This window comes from Carcharodon carcharias, chromosome 5, assembly GCF_017639515.1.
Source record: "Carcharodon carcharias isolate sCarCar2 chromosome 5, sCarCar2.pri, whole genome shotgun sequence".
NCBI classification, from domain to species: domain Eukaryota; kingdom Metazoa; phylum Chordata; class Chondrichthyes; order Lamniformes; family Lamnidae; genus Carcharodon; species Carcharodon carcharias.
Genome location: NC_054471.1, coordinates 133,100,343 through 133,121,017, shown reverse-complemented (window position 1 = coordinate 133,121,017; position 20,675 = coordinate 133,100,343). Strand labels below are relative to the sequence as shown.

Genomic DNA, 20,675 nt, shown 5'->3' with positions numbered 1-20,675 from the left:
CTGGCTACATTGTTCTTGATTTTACAAAATCTTCTCAAATTACAGGTGAATTTATTCATATCAGTTTTCACCCTGGAGAACAGGTGATTGTCATTCATCTAGTTTAAAATGGGAGTGCACCAAATGAAATGTGTCCAACTGGATTTAATAAGCTGTAATTATATGACCCATTCTTTGCAGGATTTGAATGAGAGTTTGGCATATTGACCTGACTCTTTCCACCCACTGCAATTTGGTAATTACCTGCTATCTATCCCCCCACCTCACCATTCCTATTGCACAGCTAATATTTTGAATTTGCAGGCCTGTCTTCTTTTTTGCTCACCAGTATACAGTTGTCTGCATTTTAAAACAAATGGAAAATTATTAAACTGCTATGTCCAAGTCGGATACTAGAGCAAAGTACTGCAGTTACTGGAAATCTGAAATAAAAACTGAAGATACTCGACAGGTTTGGCAAGATCCATGGATAGAGAAACAGAGTTAACATTTCAGGTTGGTGCCACTTCGTCACCACTGAAACTTTTTTTTAATATGTTCATTCTTGCACTGTGGATGTCATTATCAAGTCTGGCATTGATGGTCCATCCCTAGTTGCCCAGAAAAGGTGGTGGTTGACCTTCAAAGAGCAGTCAAAAGTCAAACATTGCTGAGGGAGTAAAGTCAAGTGTACGGTTGGTAAGACAGGTTTGCTTCTCTAAAGGATATTAATGAATTAGTTCAGATTTAACTAGAATCTGAAGCTTCATGATTACTTTTACTGATGCCAATTGTTAATTTCAAGATTCATGTCCTCTGAATTATTATTCCCATAACATCATCATTGCACTCCTCCCTCATTAAATGGTCTCATGTACTAGAGCCTCTCATTATGCTGGTCTCTTCCAATACCAGTTTTTGGATGAAACAGTTTGTTGTATTTAATCTCTCCTATCCTCTACCTTATCACAGATCTTTCCTTTTGCTGTCCTTCCTATCCTCCTCCCTTTAACTTGCTCAAAACCTATTACATTTCTAATTTTTCCCAGTTTTGATGAAAGGTCATTGATCTGAAATGTTAACTCTGTTTCTCTCCACAGATGCTGCCTGACCATCTGAGTATTTCTAGAATTTTGTGTTTTTATTTCAGATTTTCAGCATCTGTAGTATTTTGCTTATGTAGTGTAGTTTGTTGTATTGTATTCATTGGCTAAGAGTTCATTCTAACTATAAAGGTCAACACTGTTCTATTAATGACCTATCAATGGAAAAAGCACTTTCGCATATTAGCACCATTGAATTAAGCAAATAGATACTCTATTTTCTACAAGCAGGGAGAAGGAGTAAGAAAGAACCTGAGCTGGGTAATTCTGTTACTTTGAAACCAGTTAGGGATCGTGTTCCTCAAGCTTTTGAATTCCTTATCACGTGATGCTAAATATTTGACGAGCAACATTTTAGAATAATATGGATTATATATTATACTATATGTTAAAAAAAAGTCCAGCTTCAGATCTGCCTTTTGGCTTTATTCTGATTAGGTTATAGCCCATTTTCAATTAAAGAATGGAATAAAGACCTTAAGCTGTGTGATTATCTAATTCCTAACTCTGTCCTCTGTTGGCAAAAGTTTAACATTTTTGCAATCCAAAGTTGAAATATGCTAACTACCTGAAATGAATTGCTAATGTTCCACAGTACTCTAAAATTATTAAATATATCCATTTAATTTTGATATGTTGGCATTCATCAGAAAGACAAATGTCATGGTCCAGGATGTTGCCAACCCACCACCAGCAATCTGTCACTTGATGAAATGAACAGATGCATTGCAAAAACTGCAGCTGTTATGTCCTAGAGAGTGTGGAACAACAGTAACCTGACTGAGAACACCAAGCCGCAAGTCTATTCAGCCTAAGCCTGCACGCACTCTTCTACAGGATGAACAGTTTCCACCTACCCTGTCTCAGACATCCTTGGCATCTCTTAGCAGAACAAGGTCACCAACTCAGAGTTGCTAAGCCAACGACACCTGCGCTGGCTCAGTCATGTTCATCAGATGGATGACAGCTGTGTACCCAAAGACCTTCTGTACAGTGAACTGGCCACTGTGACCTCCTGGGTGTTTATACCTCCGCTACAAAGAGACCTGCAAGTAAGATATAAAGATGGTGGATATTGACACTGATAACTGGCAGACAGTCGCTGACAGCTGTGAACTCTTGAGGCTGATTGTTTCGAAGGGCATTGAAAGAGGTGAGCAGAAATTAAAATCTCAACTGACCAAGAAGAGGGTCCAGAGAAAACAGCGGCCAGCGAATTGGGCACCTTCTCAGCCCACTCTCTTCCTCTGTAGCAAATGTGGCAGCTACAGTCATGCCAGAGTGGGGCTCCTGAGCCACACCAGGCGATGTTTACGCAAACCATCACTTACGAGACAGAAGGCTACCACAGGGTGCAGGCCTTGTGAGCATTGAATTTGAAAGAAATTAGGAAGCTCTTTCCAAATATGTTTTCCCCCATAATTATTTCCATTCAGTCTTCATTGAAGACAGGATTTCCTGGAATCAAAGAACTTTTACAAAGCTTGTAGCATAGGTTCTGTGGTATTGTAATTAGTATGTGGCTAGATGAGGATGTCAAACAGGAATTATAGGAGCAGCATGAGGGGGAGGAGCAAATTGCATTGGGGAAATGGAGCCAAGATAATTGCAAAATTGCTGTAACTTGAAAAAAGTAGAAATGGAAATGAAAGCAAGGAAGCTTAGTAATGTTCACATGTTTCAACCAGTTGGTTAAGGTTTTAAAAGCAAAATGTGTTCATCTGTAAAAAGTTGAGGTTCAATAATAAAACACGTGGACGTCTGTAAAAGGATGAAGAATCATTTTGAGGGATAAACAAACCTGCATTTTCAGCTTCTCTCGCTCTAGTTTTGTGTTTATGTACCATTGGTCTTTAATGTTGACTTTGTTCCTATAACTCTGCAAGGAACTCGCTTTATGACTCCCGTCTCATTAGGTGGCACTAAGACAGACTCACTAGAACTCTGTTTTATCTTTGGTTTGTGTCAAAGTTTTGGATCTGAATTGAGATAGCATTTGGGTATGGAGTTAAATAACTAGGAAAGAGAAACATCATCATGTTTCGGCCCCCATTTACAACCATTAGACTCCTACTGAAAAGCTGATTTGTATAGACTTTTGGTGTTCTTTGTGGTTGAGAAAAGCCTGCTGATACTTGTTGTCTAGGCTCACACAAAAGGCATAACCTTATATGTCAGTTGTTGGTGTCTATGGAACCATACACCAGCAAGATTCAGCCCCTCAGGGAGTACAGCTGTATTTCTATTATTTTTCAAAATATCATTTTTAGAGAGTAAGCTTTTTTTGTATAATTGAAAGGAAACTAGTGTTAGTGATTAATTTAGTCATAGTCCCCAAATGGTCATTGTAATCAAATGATCATGAAATAAGAAGTTGTCAGTCCTGTGATGATCTATAGGGCAGCTTTTAAACCTCAAGCTGGTAACTGAGCAGAGAACTGCTCAACTTTTGAAGTGCTCCTGATGTTGAACAGCTGAAATACCTAATTGTACTAAACTGTAAATGAACTTGGAGAAACTTGGCATGTGTCGTATTTCAGGATGTTTGACCATGTAGCATTGGAAGGATTGGATATGCTTCAAACTGAAGGCCACAAAAGGATTAACCTCCTGCCTGTTGCCAGAGCTGGAGGCAGAGGGAGGGAGAGGAAAAGAGATACGTAGTTAAGACTGACCATTCCAATCCAATAGGGTGGGGAGTGGAGAGGGATGGAGTGATGCTGATGTAAAACCATTCTGTGGATCATTCACAATTCATTCTGAAAGCAGAGTTTAAGGAAACTAGCTTACTGCTGAGGAACAGGAGAAAGGAAACAGCAGGTTTGATATTAATTGCAAAACTCCGCTGAGAGAGGAAGGTAAAGCCAAAACCAGCCTATGTTAAATCAAGAGAGTAGACTAGGCTCAGAGCAAAGTTGGTTTGATCCAGTGATGGAATTGTCCAAGAGGCATATTGCTATTGCTTACATGTTAGGAAGAAGGATGCTGGGTCAAGTCCTATTGTGGTGAGGCTTACTTCAGATGTTTATCTATTCACTCAATGACTGAAGTATAAACATTAATAGTTTCATGCCTGGCGTTGACTTTTGAATGATTGATAAAACTAGCAAGAAAAGTAAACAGAAAAGCTTGCATTTTATATGGCATTTTTTTATGACCTCAGGTTAGCTCAAAGTGCTTTGCAGTTAATGAAATACTTATGCACTTTTATTTTGTAATGTTGGCAAACAGCAACCAGGTTATCACAGTAAGATCCCACAAAGGTGCACATTTGGAATATTAACCTACAATTTGATCAAAACAAGTTTTTGAAAATTGACATACTTAATAAGGTAATGAGCAGATAATTTGTCTTCAGTGAAGTTGCTTAAGGGATAAGTATTGATTAGGACATTGGGGAGAATTCCCTTGCTCTACAAACTCATAACATGGGATCTTTTTCACTCTAAGGGCAAACAGGGCCTTAGTTTGATGTCTCATCTGAAAGATGACACCCCTGGCAGTGCGGCACTCCATCAGTACTACACTGGAGTATCAGCCTAGATTTATCAATCCTCTGAAATTGGATGAAATGTGGAAGATTACAGTCTCCTGTCCATATAACAAGGGGTTCCGAAGGTTATGCTATTAGTGTCTCGATATTTGATAGTGAAAGTAAATCTCTGTACATTAGGGTCCTGCTTAAACTGAGAATATCCAGTACAAATCTAAAATTTGGAACATTGCATCACCAGTATCCGGAGATTATGTTCCAATTAAGCTCTCAGTTGTTACATTAAAACAGCTGAATGAAAACTCTCAAATCTGTGATGTGTTGCTAAACCTCTTCTTTTCCTTTTTGGTGTACCCTGAAATATTTTAAAGCTTTAGCAATGCTGTTCAAGCTTTTTAAACTGTCAATACCATTAACAAGAGAGAAAAAAATGCATTTAATGTGCAAATATAGACCAAGGCCTCTTAGATGCTGGTAGCTTATCAAGGCTGTTAAAGTTAACTTTCAGTTTAATACTAATGGCTGCCCTTAGGTATTGGCAAGCAAGGATTTGATGCCTGCATTTGCATGCAGCTTTCACTCTTTTTCAAAATCAACTTGGGCACTTTCATCCCCACTAATTCAAACATTGTTGATGGCTAGCTTTTGGAATCCACAAACAAATACATTCTGTATATATGTGCATCTGTGTGTGTGTCTATGTGAGTGTGTATATGAAATCAAAGTGTATATGAAAATGGAGAAATGATGGCAGAAAATTGTTCAGAAACCACTTTAACTACTCTGCAATGTTTAGAATATGGAATTGATCATGTGGCATTTTGAGATCATTATAGTAATTGCCACAAGGTTAAAGTGAACTATATCATTTGTTCCGCCACGTGATCATTTACAGTACTGAACATGTCAACTTTCAAAAACTCGATTTAACCAAATTGCAGGTTAATATTTCAAATGTGCACCTTTGTGAGAGGATGAGGCCCTTCGTAAAAATGCTTTGCTTCTCTCAAAGACAGATATATTTTTTAAATTATTCTGCTGCCCCAGTAGAATGAATGCAGTAGGACACACACTAATATTCTGTAGTTGAGCCTTGTAAGTAGTGGCAGTCTTCCATCTCTTAAGACAATGGTTTTGTGTCGGGCTTATAAATACAATAACCAAAAGCCTGAAAGGATGATTAAAACAGATTCTGTACTAAATTTCAACAGGGAATTAGATAAACAGTGTGTGAAAGGGTCAGTGTGTGTGTGTGCCAGGCTCACTCCCAGTCTCGGGGTGCTCACTCACTCAACCTCACCCACTGTGATTGGTGTGTGCATGTATTGGTGTGTGGTGGTGAGAATAAGTGAGAAACCTGAGACTGGGAGTAAGGCAGACACACATTCACTCTCCATACCACCCCTAACTCGGAGCCACACATGTATTCACTCTCATCGACTCCTACACAAAGACACTCTCTCTCTGTCTCTCCTTGAAATCCAGATAGACCACCAGTTACATCCTCAAAAAATTCCAGTAGATTAGTTAAGCATGATTTCCTTTTCGTAAACCCATACTGACTTTGTCTAATCCTGTAAATGCTTTCCAAGTGTTCTGTTACCACATCTTTTATAATTGACTCTAGCGGTTTTCCCACTGCTGAGGTTAGGCTAACTGGCCTGTAATTCCCTGTTTCTCTCTCCCTCCATTTTTAAATAGTGGGATTACATTGGCCACCCTCCAGTCTCCAAACATAAATTCATTCTCATTGACTCCTACACAAAGACACTCTCTCTTTTCTCTCTCTCTCTCTCTCTTTCTCTCTTCTCTCTTCTCTCTCTCTCCCCCTCCGAATAGGAACTACTCCATGGTCTATAGAATTTCAGAAGATGACCACCGATGCATCCAATATTTCCAGGGCCACTTGCTTTAGTACTCTGGGATGTAGATTATCAGGCCCTGGGGATTTTTCAGCCTTTAACCCCATTAATTTTTCTAGCACCATTTTTTTTACTAACACTGATTTTCTTCAATTCTCTCTCACTAGACCCTTGGTTCCCTAACATTTCTGGGAAATTATTTGTGTCCTCTTTTGTGAAGACAGAACCAAAATATGTGTTCAATTCTTCTGACGTTTCTTTGTTTTCCATTATAATTTCCCCCGTTTCTGGCTGTAAGGGGCCTACATTTGTCTTCACTAATCTTTTTCTCTTCACATATTTATAGAAGCTTTCACAGTCAGTTTTTGTTTCCTGCAAGTTTATTCTCATATTCCATTTTCACTACCTTGATCAATCTTTTAGTCCACTTTTACATGATCAGAGTCATACAGACTCGAAACGTTAACTCTGTTTCTCCCTCCACAGATGCTGCCAGACTTGCTGAAAATTTCCAACATTTTCCTTTTTACTTCCGATTTCCAGCATCTGTAGTATTTTGCTTTTATATGAAAACACCTGTTTGTTCACTGCTAGCAGCTAATGACTTCAAGCAGTCAATTTATGACTAACATAATACAATATTTGACTTGCTGGATAGTGGCCCTAATTTTGCAGCAACAATAATAGTGAGGTCAATAGCATTCACTGTTATTGCGGGTTAAGTCAGATCATTTCTGGGGCAGGACTTTTAGAGCCAATGGAAGCGGAAACTGAGACAGGCAGCCAATTGATGTAATTAAGGGGGCAATTAAGACTTATTTCCTGCGCTGAATGGAATTTTCCAGTATTCATTACATTTTTTTTCACCCCTGTCTCCTTGTTGGCACCAGTAGCCCCCACCTTGTAAAGTGAAACTGCTGGTGTGTCATCGCTACAGGGCCTCTTATTGGCCCAACAGCCTTAAGAGCCTGTCTGCTGTCCTTAATTAGACAACAAACATGCTCTCTGGGCATTAATTGGCTAACCCAGCTAAAATAGATGTCAGGCTACTGCAGCCGACATGGTGTGAAGTTGGGACCCACACTCCGGGTCCGGACCCATAGGAGAAAATCCTCTCCCTGGTATCTGGCAGGTGCAGTTAAACTCTGAAATCCAGAATTGCTTTCAGAAATACCCAGCTGTCCACTGGACACTCTGTTCTGGATAGGGCAGATAGAGGGAAACTGTTTCCACTGGTGGAAGGGTCAGGAACCAGAAGGCACTGATTAAAGATGATTGGGAAAAGAAACAATGGTGACATGAGGAAAAGCTTTTTTATGTAGTATGTGGTTAGGACCTGGAATGCTCTGCCTGAGATGGAGCAGGAGACAGTTTCAATCGAGACCTTCCAAAGAGAATTAGATAATTATCTGAAGTGAAATAATTTGCAGCACACTGGGGAAAGGGCTGGGGAGTGGAACTAAGTGATTTGCTCTTCCAGAGAGCAGGAAAAACACAATGGGGTGAGTGGCCTCTTTCTGTGCTGTGGCCATTCTATGGTTCTATAAAGAGCAATCATATAAATTGGGTATGTTCTGCCTGGAAAAGAGGTTAACTGGTGATCTGAATGCTGTTTTTTGGATTCTGGATCAAGTCAACCATGACATTAGGACCTTGTTATAGTAGATAACATTAATCTTTAGGGACTATTGACCAGTGATATGTGTAGTTAGAATATGAATTAATCATAAAGTTATCGTAAATCATGTTAGTGCAAAATGTTATATCCATCTGAATTTTTAATTAGCCAAGACACAGAATTTGAATATAGAACGATGTCACCCAACTGCATTTTTAACTAGAACTAATGTATTTCTGAATAATAAGAAGAGAGTGCTCAAATAATATTCTGGAATCCGAATCTATTTAAATCAGATCTTATTAGGCTAGATGTTTTGTTTGTTGAAGTTGTTTGCATCTGAAAATTCTTGGCTTGTCACTCGAGGAAGTAATATAAAGTGGGAAAGTTTTGATTAATTGTGAACCATAGATATTTATAGTGCAGAAACCATTCAGCCTGTTAGCTCAATCAAAATCAATCACATTACCTTCTTTGGTAGGCACCCAATTTAAATGATAAGTCTTTTCTGAGAGAGAAAAAGTGCTGATCATAATGTGAAAACCTGTTTAAAAAGTAAGCATGTGTCAATAAGAAAGATGAGCTCAAACTTATAGCACACCTTATGTCTGCAAAATATCTTAGTCACTACACTTCAGAAATGCATTCTGTTATGTATACAAATAAAAAGATGTAAGTTGGGACTCACCTTTACTCTAAGCCTCATTTAATAACTTTTTGTTTATCTATAGGTACTTTTTGTGGAAACTTAAACTCGATCTCCAGAGAAATCCATATAGACAGCAATGAAATGAGCATTCAATTTAAAAGTGGCTCCCACATATCAGGACGTGGCTTCTTGCTGTCATACACCACTAGCAGCCATCCAGGTAAGGCATTACAAACTAATAGGCTTATCTTGATTCTAACAAATTAATTATTTTAGTTAGACCTATAACGAGATTTTAAAAAGATCAGCAGATAGATGACAGTCTTAAAAAGAGGCAAAATCACATCAAAATTGCACATTAGTAATTAAGTACATTTGATCATCAGACATGAGAACGCAGACGGACTCCTCCATTGTCCACTCTAGTCTGCTGGGTGACTGTTGAATTGCTGCTTGATGTTCCGCTGCCTGTCGTTGCATCTCCAGCATTGATTTGGTGGCCGCTTCCTGAGGATCATCATCTGACTTGGACTGAGTGGTTGGCTGGTCTCCAGCAGCCTTCTGAGTGTCAGAGACCTGGGCTGTCTCTGCCTCCAGTTGCTGCGGGGATGTGTCAGTGAAGTGTTCCCCGGAAAGTGAGCCCGAGCCTAATCTACATCTGTGCCCCACCTAATCCCTGAGCTGGCGGAGGGTGTGTGTGAGTGCTTTGATGGCTCTTCTGCAGCTTTGTCCTCAGATATGAGGTCCGGGGGCTCGCACTTGTGGTGCTGGACTGGCTTAGGGGCCTAGATGTGCTTGTGCCAAGAAAATAAAAAAGAGAGTTTCAGTTAATGACCATGAGCTAAAAGACTACACGTGACTCAGTGGATGTTAGGATTTGATGAGGTGATGGAGCCCTGATCGTTACTAAGTTGGTTGGAGAGGCTGATCTCCCCTTCCCCTATCCTTGCTAGCCAGCTTGGTTGAAGCCTCCTCAAACTCGCTGAGGGCAATGATGTCAGCTGTACCTCCCCCGGTCTGCGCTCTCTTGTGCCTGTTGTGCGCTAGCTTGGCCTGTATGAAGAAGAAAAGAAGGCATGTGATGAGAAGAGATGGAGCAGAGGTTGGGTGAGATGCATGTCCCCTGTGTGTGGTGAGCCCTACCCAGAAGGGCCAAAGGATGGAGTGTGAGCAATGTGATAGATGGGATGGTGGTGATGTGAAAGCCTCAATGAGAGAACGAATGTTGAAGTGTGTCCCCTGCTTATGGTTGTGTGAGATCCCTGAAGAGATTAGCCGTTTGAATGCCTGATGCCGTGATGAGAGTTTGATATTAGAGGGTGTTGAAGGATGACTTACCATGATGGAGCGGATAAGGTCATTCATCCTCTTCCTGCACTGAGTGGCATTTCGGGTGCGGGTATCAACCATGTTGACTTGTTCTGCCATGGTGTCCCACGCCCGATAGATGCTTCCTGCAGCCAACAGTGCAGTAGAACACATGCCATTGTCCCTGCACCCGTCTGACCAAGGCCTGAAGGGCCTGGTGGGTGAAGCGGGATGCAGTCTTCGTCCTGAGGCCCTCAGCCTTTCTCTTATGCATTGCAGACATCTCTGTTGGGCTGGAGAGATTGAGATTGTGTTGGACTGGCGTTTAAGTATGGCACCTGGACCTTCGAACCCACAAGCTGACGGCAGGCAAACAAATTTGCTGTGAAATGTCAATTTCAAATGTCAAACTTGAGTGAAATACGCCTCTGAATAATTAATGAGACTCCAAGCACAGGATCAGGCGCGAGTTGCTGCCATTACGGATAGCGGGCTGGACGCTGTCAAAATCACCCGTCACCGCACTTAGTTTCATTTTGGGAAAGCTTTGTCCATTAACTCTGCTTCCCTCCACAGATACTGCCATAACTTCTAAGTATTTCTCACATTTTCTGTTTTGTTTTAAAGAAGTTGTTGCTCCTGAGAATACAAATGAAAAGATTAGAGTTATGAGTTAACATGTGGAGTTAACTCACTGCAGCAGTTCCTCAGGGTAGTGTCCTCAGCCCAACCATCTTCAGCTGCTTCACCAATGACTTTCTTTCCATCATAAGGTCAGAAGTGGGGATGTTTGCTGATAATTGCACAATGTTCAGTGCCATTCGCAACGACTCAGATACTGAAGCAGTCGATATCCAAACGCAGAAAGACTGGGACAATATCCAGGCTTGGGCTGACAAGTGGCAAGTAACAGTCGCACCACACAAATGTCAGGCAATGACCATCTCCAACAAGAGAGAATCCAACCATCGTCCTTAGATGTTCAATGGCATTACCATCACTGAATCTGCCACTTTCAATATCCTAGGGGTTACCATTGACCAGAAACTGAACTGGGCTAGCCATATAAATACTGCGGCTACAAGCAGGCCAGAGGCTAGGAATTGTTTGATGAATAACTCACCACCTGTCTCCCCAATGCCTGTCCACCATCTACAAGGCACAAGTCAGGAGTATGATGAAATACTCCCCACTTACCTAGATGAGTGCAGCTCCCACAGCACTCAAGAAGCTTCACTACATCCAGGGCAAAGCAACCTGCTTGATTGGCACCACATCCACAAACATTCACTCCCCTCCACCAACAATGCACAGTAGCAGCAGTGTGTACCATCTGCAAGATGCACTGTAGGAATTCACCAAGGCTCCTTCGACAGCACCTTCCAAACCCACGGCCACTACCATCTAAAAGGACAAGGGCAGCAGATAGATGGGAACACCACCACCTGGAAGTTCCTCTCCAAGTCACTCACCAGCCTGACTTGGAAATATATCACCGTTCCTTCACTGTCGCTGGGTCAAAATCCTGGATCTCCCTTCCTAACAGCATTGTGCGTGTACCTACACCACATGGACTGCAGCAGTTCAAGAAGGCAGCTCACCACCACCTTCTCAAGGGCAAGTAGGAATGGGTAATAAATGCTGGCCCAGCCAGCGAAGCCAACACCCCAGGAGTGAATTTTAAAAAATGATAAGCAATTTTGATATCAGTGTGTGTGACAGTTTGTTTTATTCCCTTTCGTCCATTTTGATATACATCTTCTGGCATCATTCCCATTAAGTTAGATATTCTGCTTGAGGACAGAAGTATTGAGTCACAATATTAGGGCTGAAGACATTCAGAAAGAATAGGCACATAGGACAAGATATGTGGCGAGAGAGTACATGCCAGTGTGGGAATAGAGCAAGATTTAACTCACTGAAATCTATTTATTTGTGTATTTATTATAATAATTAAGTTAAAAATTAAACGTAATCTCACTATTTCACTTCAGCCCTTGAAGACTGGAGAACACGTGTTGCTAGATATGAGACTTCAGTAGCTGGTATTCATAACAAGATTTCATTGTTAAATCCCTAGGTCATGCTGTCATTTAACAAATTATTGTGCAGTAAAAGATGCACTTAAGATTGTAGGGGACACTGGGTCCACTCATGGGAATGACTAATAATGCTGCAGCTGTGATAATATTTAATACAAACCCGAAAAGTTGGCAATAAGTTATGTATCAGTAATCTGGTCAAAAGTAATGATCTACCATTTACCAGTCATATGTGTAGTTAACTTAGTCTAGCTGTTTTCTATTTTTAAAATAATGTAGACTATCTTGGAAATATAAATGCCACTAAAAACTAAAATTTTAATATTATTGTATTCAATAATGTGAGTTCAGAGTAAATTGCATTATGTGTAGCATCACTCTGTTATATGCATAGACAAATAGATGGAATTACCAATGTGATTTGCAACATAATAGTAGAACACTCACATTCCATGTAAGAAAATAAAATTTGACTTACTAAACTAGCCTCAATTATATGTTAAGAATTGTAGATTTATAAAAAGAAATGCTGCTTATAGTTGATATTTGATGAATCCTTCCCTTTTAAAGGTTAGCCTAGCTGCAGTACATATAGATTTATAACGTATATTAATCTTGATTTTTACTCCATGCAGATTTAATTACATGTTTGGATAAAGGAAACCACTATGATGAACCACAGTTCAGGTAAGAAAAATGAATGGGGACATTATTCCATATAATATTTTGTAATATCGATTGTACTAAAAGCTTATAGCAAGGAGTTTCCAGGAGGTTGTGCCAATTATTTTCAGCGCAATCAAACAAAGTGGCCAAAAGAGTTCCAGGAAATCGCGGAAAGGAGCACAAATTACATCAGTACAATTTTTTCCATGTTTCCATGACTTTCTGCGTTAACTCAAGAAACTTTGGCCAGAATTCCTGCCTTGACATGGAGGCAAGAACTGAGGCAAGCAGGGGCACTGTAGTGTGCCAGTTTGTTGGCACCATCCCTCCCAGGAACTATTTGCTGGAGGCTAGTTCAGGGACAGAATGGCAACCTGCCTGAGCTTGTCGAGTTAACAAAGTCCAATTGAGGTCAAACATAAGAGTCCAACTGGCATTCCAGTCAGCTTGTGGACGTGCACCACCAAGACCACCACCACCATCCCCCGCCCCCTGCCCCCACCGGCCTTGGCATCGGGAGCGAGGTAGCCGCATGAAAGTGGTAAACTGGCAGCAGACTGAGGGGCCAAGATGCCTCTCAGACATTCCCTGTCTATTTGGCCATAGCTGCAGCTGCAGGCCCCTCTCCACAGTGGTGGCCCAACAGCTGTGGTAATATTTTCTTTCAAATGTTTTAAAATGGCTGAGAGTGTGCCTCAAGGTGGAAGTGACCTCTCTCTCCCTTACCTCCAATGGTAGGCTGCAGCCCCTTCAGTGCTGGAGGGCCCCTTGTTGGCCCTCCAGCTTTGAGGTCCTGCCCACCATCCTTAATCTGGCCCCTAATTGACCTATTTAGGCAAAATCACTGTCAGGCGACTGATTCCAATACATTGTGGGGTCCGGACCCACATTTGACCCCAACATCAGGGACCTGACCCAAACTGCCAAATCCTGCCACTGAGTGAGGCCAGATTCTTGCATACAAAACTGGCCACACCCCAGATCAACTTAATCACCTTTTTAAGGATGGCAAGCTGTTACTAGTGGGGTGCCACAGGATTCGGTCCTTGGGCCCCAACTATTTACAATCTATATTAATGACTTGGATTCAGGGATAGAAGGTACTATAGCTAAATTTGCAGCTGACACCAAAATAGGTGGGTAAGTAAGTTGCAATGAAGAAATAAGAAATTTACAAATGGATATGGACAGGTTAGGTGAATGGGCCAAAATTTGGCAGATGGACTTTAATGTGGACAAGTGTGAGGTTATCCATTTTGGTCGGAAGAATAAAAAGGTGACTTATTATTTAAATGGAGAAAAACTTCAGAATGCTTCAGTGCAGAGGGATCTGGGTGTCCTCATGCATGAATCACTGAAAGCTAGCATGCAGGTAATAAGGAAGGCAAATGGAATTTTGGCATTTATTGCTAAAGGAATAGAGTATAAAAATAGGGAAGTGTTGTTGCAACTGTACAAGGCATTGGTGAGACCGCACCTGGGGTACTGTGCTCCGTTTTGGTCCCCTTACTTGAGGAAAGATGTAGTTGCATTGGAGGTGGTTCAGCAGAGGTTCACTTGATTGATTCCAGAGATGCAGGGCTTGTCTTATGAAGAGAGATTGAACAGTTTAGACCTATACTCACCAGAGTTTAGAAAGATGAGAAGAGATCTAATTGAGGTATATAAGATGTTAAAGGGGATAGACAAAGTAGATGTGGAGCGGATGTTTCCCCTTGTGGGGCATTCTAGAATGAGAGGCCATAGTTTTAGGCTAAGGGGTGGTAGATTTAAATCAGAGATGAGGAGAAATTACTTTTTTCAAAGGGTTGTGAATCTGTGGAATTCACTACCTCAGAATGCAGTGGATGCCGGGACACTGAATAAATTTGAGGAGATAGATTTTTAATTAGTAACAGGTTGAAAAGTTACGGGGAGAGGGTGGGAAATTGGAGTTGAGGCCAAAGTGAGATCAGCCATGATCATATTGAATGGCAAGGCAGGCTCAAGGGGCTGAATTGCCTACTCCTGCTCCTAGTTCTTATGTTCTTAATTGAACCTGTTTTCAGGCCTTTGAGGAGGATCTTAAAATTAAGCTTTCTTTGTAGGTGCAAGGACACTAATAGGTACATTGATTTTTTTAATTTACTGTACAACAATGTAACTAGTAAATGCTTCTGTACAGTTTATTAAAGCCATTTTCAGTTCTTTCAGTCAGGTTATGCAGAGGCAGTGATTACAGGAAAGAGCACAGTGAGGAAAATGCTAGTATTTTGTGATCAGTGCCACTTTCAACTTTATTAGAGCTGCATCAGGTATTCACTCTTAAATGTTGTGTTAAAAATGCTCCATAAAAAAAAATACATCTGAAAACACAGCATGATTGTGTCGGTTCATGACAGGTTTTATGTTTGATGTGTAAATCAGTCTGAATGGAAACTTGAGCAAAAATTCGCTTCCCCAGAACTAATACAGTTTTGAGTGCAATTGATCTCTGACCACACCCAAAGCAGAACTCCTGGGATTGAATTCTCATTTGTGGGTTCTGATCCTGCTATTGAGAGGAAATATGGATTGGGAATGCACACATGGCATCAGGACCCAGAAGGCAATTTTTGTAGAGGCAGCTAATTTAGCGATTGCCTTATGGAGCCACGTCCAATTAAGGCAGGGGGATGTCCAATGGGAGGCCCTCCAGCACTGACACATCGGCAGCCTCACTGTCGGAGGTGGAAACTGCAGATGAATGTAGGAGAGAGAGGGAGCTTCAAAATGGAAGCGCCTTCTGAAGACTTTTAAACAACTTTAAAGTAAAATAAAAAGAGGCCACAACTGCCAGATTGTCACCGTAGAGGGGGAATCCCTCCAAAATCTGGCCTGCAGTTGACCATTTTACAATCATGGCTATGGGGAGGTGGGGGGAGGGCAAGGTAATGGTGGTTAAAAATGGTAGGTGGAGGGCTGGCCCCTGGTCTGCAGCTGGAAAGCTACCTCCATGCATTGGCCAGGATTCGGCCTTAGCCGGGAGCCCACCTGCCAACTGGAAAATTCCAGCTGGCGTCTTCACACTGATCTTAATAGGTGGGTTTAAAAGGCTGAATTGTCTACACCGAAACAGGTTCTTCCAAAATGGCCCCAACGTGGGAACATGTCAGCAAATCAGCATGCTGGCAGGAGGAGGGAAATTGTGGGCCGGTCTGCCTCCAGTCCCGCCAACGCAGTCATTTAGAAATTCAGCACATAGCCTTCGGCCAGAATCGTCCGCTCTCGTTGGTGGCAGGCGTCATGGCGGGCGTGAGTGGACAATATGAGGAGAAGGCCAAAAATCAGTTTTACGCCATCGTGGAACCGTTTAAAATCATCCGCTCTGCCTGTCAATCGCGGGCCACGTTTCCCACCGTCCAACGTCGGGAACTTAATTTTAATGCATTTGCATTTCACTTTTGTGCCCTCAGGCTGGAATCAACTCCCACATCAAATTTACCTCCCACATCGGCGTGATTTACAACTGCCTTTAAAAGACATGCACCTGGCAAGCTGAACTTTGCGGGGAATTTGGATGTGAGGGCACACAGCTTTGCACAGCGCTCGTAAGCATCACCCAGAGGACATCAAGGAAAAGGCACGGCACATTCTTGGGGGTGGGGATTGGGGGGGAGAGGGTGAGGGAAGCGGCCACACACTTGGAAAAGCTTATCAAAAGTGAGCATTCTTCCGCAGCAGAGACCGTTCAGAAGCACCTCCATTGTTATGCTTGGAGTCAGGCCTCTGAAGCTTTTCTGCCCACTCAAGCAATGTAAGAGCATGAAAGTGACACCAAATGTTCCAGAACTCTTTCCCCTCGGGCGTAGACTGCAAATTAATGTGTGTTTTAGGGGGCTGCAGAACAATTGGATGACTAGGCAAGTTGTACAATCCCCTTGCAAAAGATGGTCATGGCGCAGTCACTGGTGGAGGTGCTCACAGATCTTTGCAATGTCTTTATTAATGTTTGGACCTGTATCCACCATGGATGAAGCCAACAGCGCAGCCATACAGTGCAGGTTAGGAGAATGCCTGTGCCTGAGCTGAAAGCACAGCATGCAGTCCAGTGGCTGAAGCTGGTCAAGTGGAGGAGGACTGAGGTGGGTGGGGTTTCGGACAGCCATGAAGCTCACTACACTCTGGCCATCCAAGTGGTGGCCAGCACTTTCCTGCATGTTTGAAGGGGACTTGAACCAAGAGAGGTCTTTAGGACACATATGCTAACCCAAGCGTCTCTCTCTTTGATCCTGCAGAAGGAGAACATCAGGATCATGGACTCTGGTGATTTAGCAGTATCCCTCATGGCTTACAGGGAGCAGAGGGAAATGAGAAGAGCACATAGGAGGCACCTGGCTCACCAATGGGAGGAGCACCACCCTCAAGATTAAGGTGCAGCAGGGCTCTCCTGCGCACGCAGCTGAAAATCCACAGCGAGCCATCACTTGTAGGCGGCTCGCTAGACCCAGGGTCTATAGATGATGCTTGTCATTATACAGATGACTGAGAACCAGTGTCGCTGAAGACTGAGCATGTCCAGGGAACTGGTCGGTCACATATGCCACCTGCTGCATGATTTGGCATCATGGGGACATGTAGGGCATCCACTGCCAATGGCCGTGAAAGTGACTGCAGCGCTCAATTTTTATGCCAGAGGATCCTTCCAGGACCCCACAGGTGATCTCTGTGGGATATCGCAAGCCTTCACCCACAAATGAGGAGGTCACAGGAGCCATCTTTGCAAAGGCACAGAACACCCGGTATCAGGAAAGCCAGGAAGCAAGAATGCTGGGATTTGCGCAGGTCTCTGGTCTTCCACAGGTGCAGGGCGCCATTGACTGCAGTCACATGGTACTTAGATCTCCAAGGCAGCAAGCAGTCCAGTACATCAACCACAAGGGCTTCCACTCAATGTTCAGCTTGTCTGCAACCACTTCAAATGCATCCTACAGGTCTACACACGATTTCCAGGGAGGGCCATGACTCCTACATCCTTAGCCGCTCTCAGATCCCTGACATCCTCTAGGGTCCAGAGTGGCTGCAGGGTCGGCTCCTTGGGAACAACGGTTACCCACAGAGGATGTGGCTGATGATACCCGTGCAGCGGCCACAGACTACAGCAGAGAGACAGTACAATGAGGCTCATGCCACAACCTGGACTTTGGTGGAACAAACAATAGGCTAATCGAAAATAACATTCCGGTGCCTCAACAGGTCTGGTGGAGCACTGAATACAGTCCCCTGAGGATGTCATGCATTGTCGTAGCTTGCTGCCCGCTACACAACCTGGTGCTGCAATGTGGGGAGAACTGGGCTGAGGAAACATAGCAACATAGAAAATAGGAGCAGGAGTAGGTCATTCGGACCTTTGAGTCTGCTCTGCCATTCAGTATGATAATGGCTGATCTCCTCTATTTCAACGCTGTACTCTCACTCTCTCCCCGTACCCCTTGAAGCCTTCAGAGTCTAGAAATCTATTTCCTCCTTAAATATATTCAGTGACTTGGCCTCCACAGCCTCCTGTGGTAGAGAATCTATAGGTTCACCAACCTCTTGAGTGAAAAAGTTTAATCTCATCTCAGTCCTAAATTGTCTACCCCGTATCCTGAGACTGCGACCCCTTGTTCTAGTCCCCCCAGTCAGAGGAAACATCATCTCTGCATCCAGTCTGTCCATTCCTGTCAGAATTTTATATATTTCAATGACATTTCTTCTCATTCTTCTAAACTCCAGTCAATACGGGCCTAGTCAGCCCAAACTGTCCTCATACGACAATCGTGCGGTCCCAGAAATCAGTCTGGTGAAACTTCACTGTACTCCCTCTATGGCAAGTATACCCTTTCTTAGGTAAGGAGACCAAAATTGCATACAATACTCCAGGGGCTGACTCAGTGTGCAGGTCACATGAGGAGACATGTTTTCCTTATTTTTTTAATTTTATTTTTAATGTTATAAATCTTCAGCTCCCTGAGGCAGGTCCATGCCTGCAGGGAGCTTCCTGTGAGCACTCCTGCGCGCATGCGCAAACTTCTGCGCGTGCCCTCCTCTCCTCCCCTCCCCCAACACCCCTCCCACCCCACATCGGCAGCGCTGAGCATTGCAGTGTGCGATTCATGCTGCCTGGCTGTTAATTGGCCAGCCAGCGTGACATGGCAGTCAGGGCCCAATCACAGGCGGCGGACCGTTGCGTGGCTGCCCCCAGCTCTGCCGGCCATACCCGCCCGACAAAGGGAAAATCCTCCCCTAGATGTGGTCTCTCCAAGGCCCTGTATAGCTGCAGTAAGACAGCCTTCCTCCCTTACTCGAGTCCTCCAGCAATAAAGGTCACATACCCTTTGCCTTCTCAACCGCTTGCTGCGCCTGCATGCTTGCTTTCAGTGATTGGTGTACAATGACACCCAGGTCCCTTTGTACATCAACATTACCCAATCTATCACCATTTAAATAACACCCTGCCGTTCTCTTTTTCCTACCGAAGTGGATAACTTCACACTTATCCACATTACGCTGCATCTGTCATGTATTTGCCCACTCACTTAACCTGTCTAAATCACCTTGAAATCTATCAATACCCTCTTCATCGCTCACATTTCCACCAAGTTTCATGTTGTCAGTAAACTTGGAAATATTACATTTGGTTCCCTCATCCAAATCATCGATATATATTGTGAATTGCTGGGACCCAAGCACTAATCCCCACTAGTCACCAGCTGCCACTTCGAAAAGAACCCATTTATTCCTATTCTCTGTTTCCTGTCTGCTAAACAATTCTCAAACCATGCCAATATATTACCCCCAGTCCCATGCGCTTTAATTTTACACACTAACCTCTTACGTGGGCCTTTATCAAAAGATTTCTGAAAATCCAAATGCACCACATTCACTGGTTCTACCTTATCTATTCTGCTAGTTACGTCCTCAAAAAACTCCAGTAGCTTTGTCAAACATGATTTCCCATTCATAAACCCATGTTGACTTTGTCTAATCTCGTTGATATTTTCTAAGTGTCCTGTTATCATATCCTTTAATAGATTCTAGCATTATCCCTACTACTGATGTTAGGATAACCGGTCTCTAATTACCTGTTTTCTCCTCCCTCCTTTTTTAATTAGCGTGGTTACATTTGTCTCACACACAGGAGGAGATGGAAAAGCTGCACATCCCCTCCAGTGAGGAGGATGTCGAACGGCTTGAGGGTGATCAGGTCCTTGAAAGCAAGGATGCTGGTGATGAGGTCATTGGCCAGATGAGGCAGGCATGCTTGAGAGGCCCTCATAACTTTGTGAAGGATGATGATGCAGTGAGGCCAGTCCTGACATCCTCACCTTGCATCTGTGAATGTTTGACTCCTGTGTTTCTGATGGCAGCGCATATACCCTCAGTGCTCAGGCTCATGTCATGGAGAGGCAGCGGAAGCCCTAATAGTCACTAGATTTTAGGAGGATGATGACGACACGAGGACACTCCATAGGTCTTCACATAGCCTCTGTGATCATCTGACTCCTGTCTGATTGACGGCAACTCACTTGCGCACTGTGATCAGGGTCATGTCATGGAGACACAGCCGTGACACTTTAAATGCATCTGTTCCTTTTTCCACCTTCAGCACCTGATCCTTTTTCCACCTTCAGCACCTGTCCCCTTAAGGAGCACACTGTCACCGGACACAGATGCTGAAGAGCTGGGGGGGCCAGCGCCACCTTAAAGGTGCTGAGAGCTCACAGAGAGAATGATGCAACTCTGTTATGCGTGCCCATGATATTCGGGTAGCAATGACAAACACCATCGAGGTGCAGGCATCACTAATATGTCCAGTGAATGTGAAGCTGGACCATCGCTTTGCTGTGAAGGTTACACACTGCACAGGGAAGAGGCCCTGGACTGAGACATTCTTGGAAGTTTATTTACAATAGTGAACATTATATACAAGTGATAACACCAAAGGCCTCTGGCTT

The 20,675-nt window shown here is 43.1% G+C and overlaps 1 protein-coding gene across 4 annotated transcripts in view; it reads left to right on the top strand.

The window, feature by feature from the left end:
- The window catches only part of dcbld1 (discoidin, CUB and LCCL domain containing 1), a 119,373-nt gene that overhangs the window by 37,721 nt on the left and 60,977 nt on the right, over window positions 1-20,675 (top strand). For all 4 annotated transcript variants that reach the window (XM_041187295.1, XM_041187294.1, XM_041187298.1 and 1 more), the window contains exons 3-4: window positions 8,787-8,924; window positions 12,690-12,741. In XM_041187295.1, coding sequence (XP_041043229.1) covers window positions 8,787-8,924; window positions 12,690-12,741 — 190 coding nt within the window. The remainder of the gene's footprint in view (window positions 1-8,786; window positions 8,925-12,689; window positions 12,742-20,675) is intronic.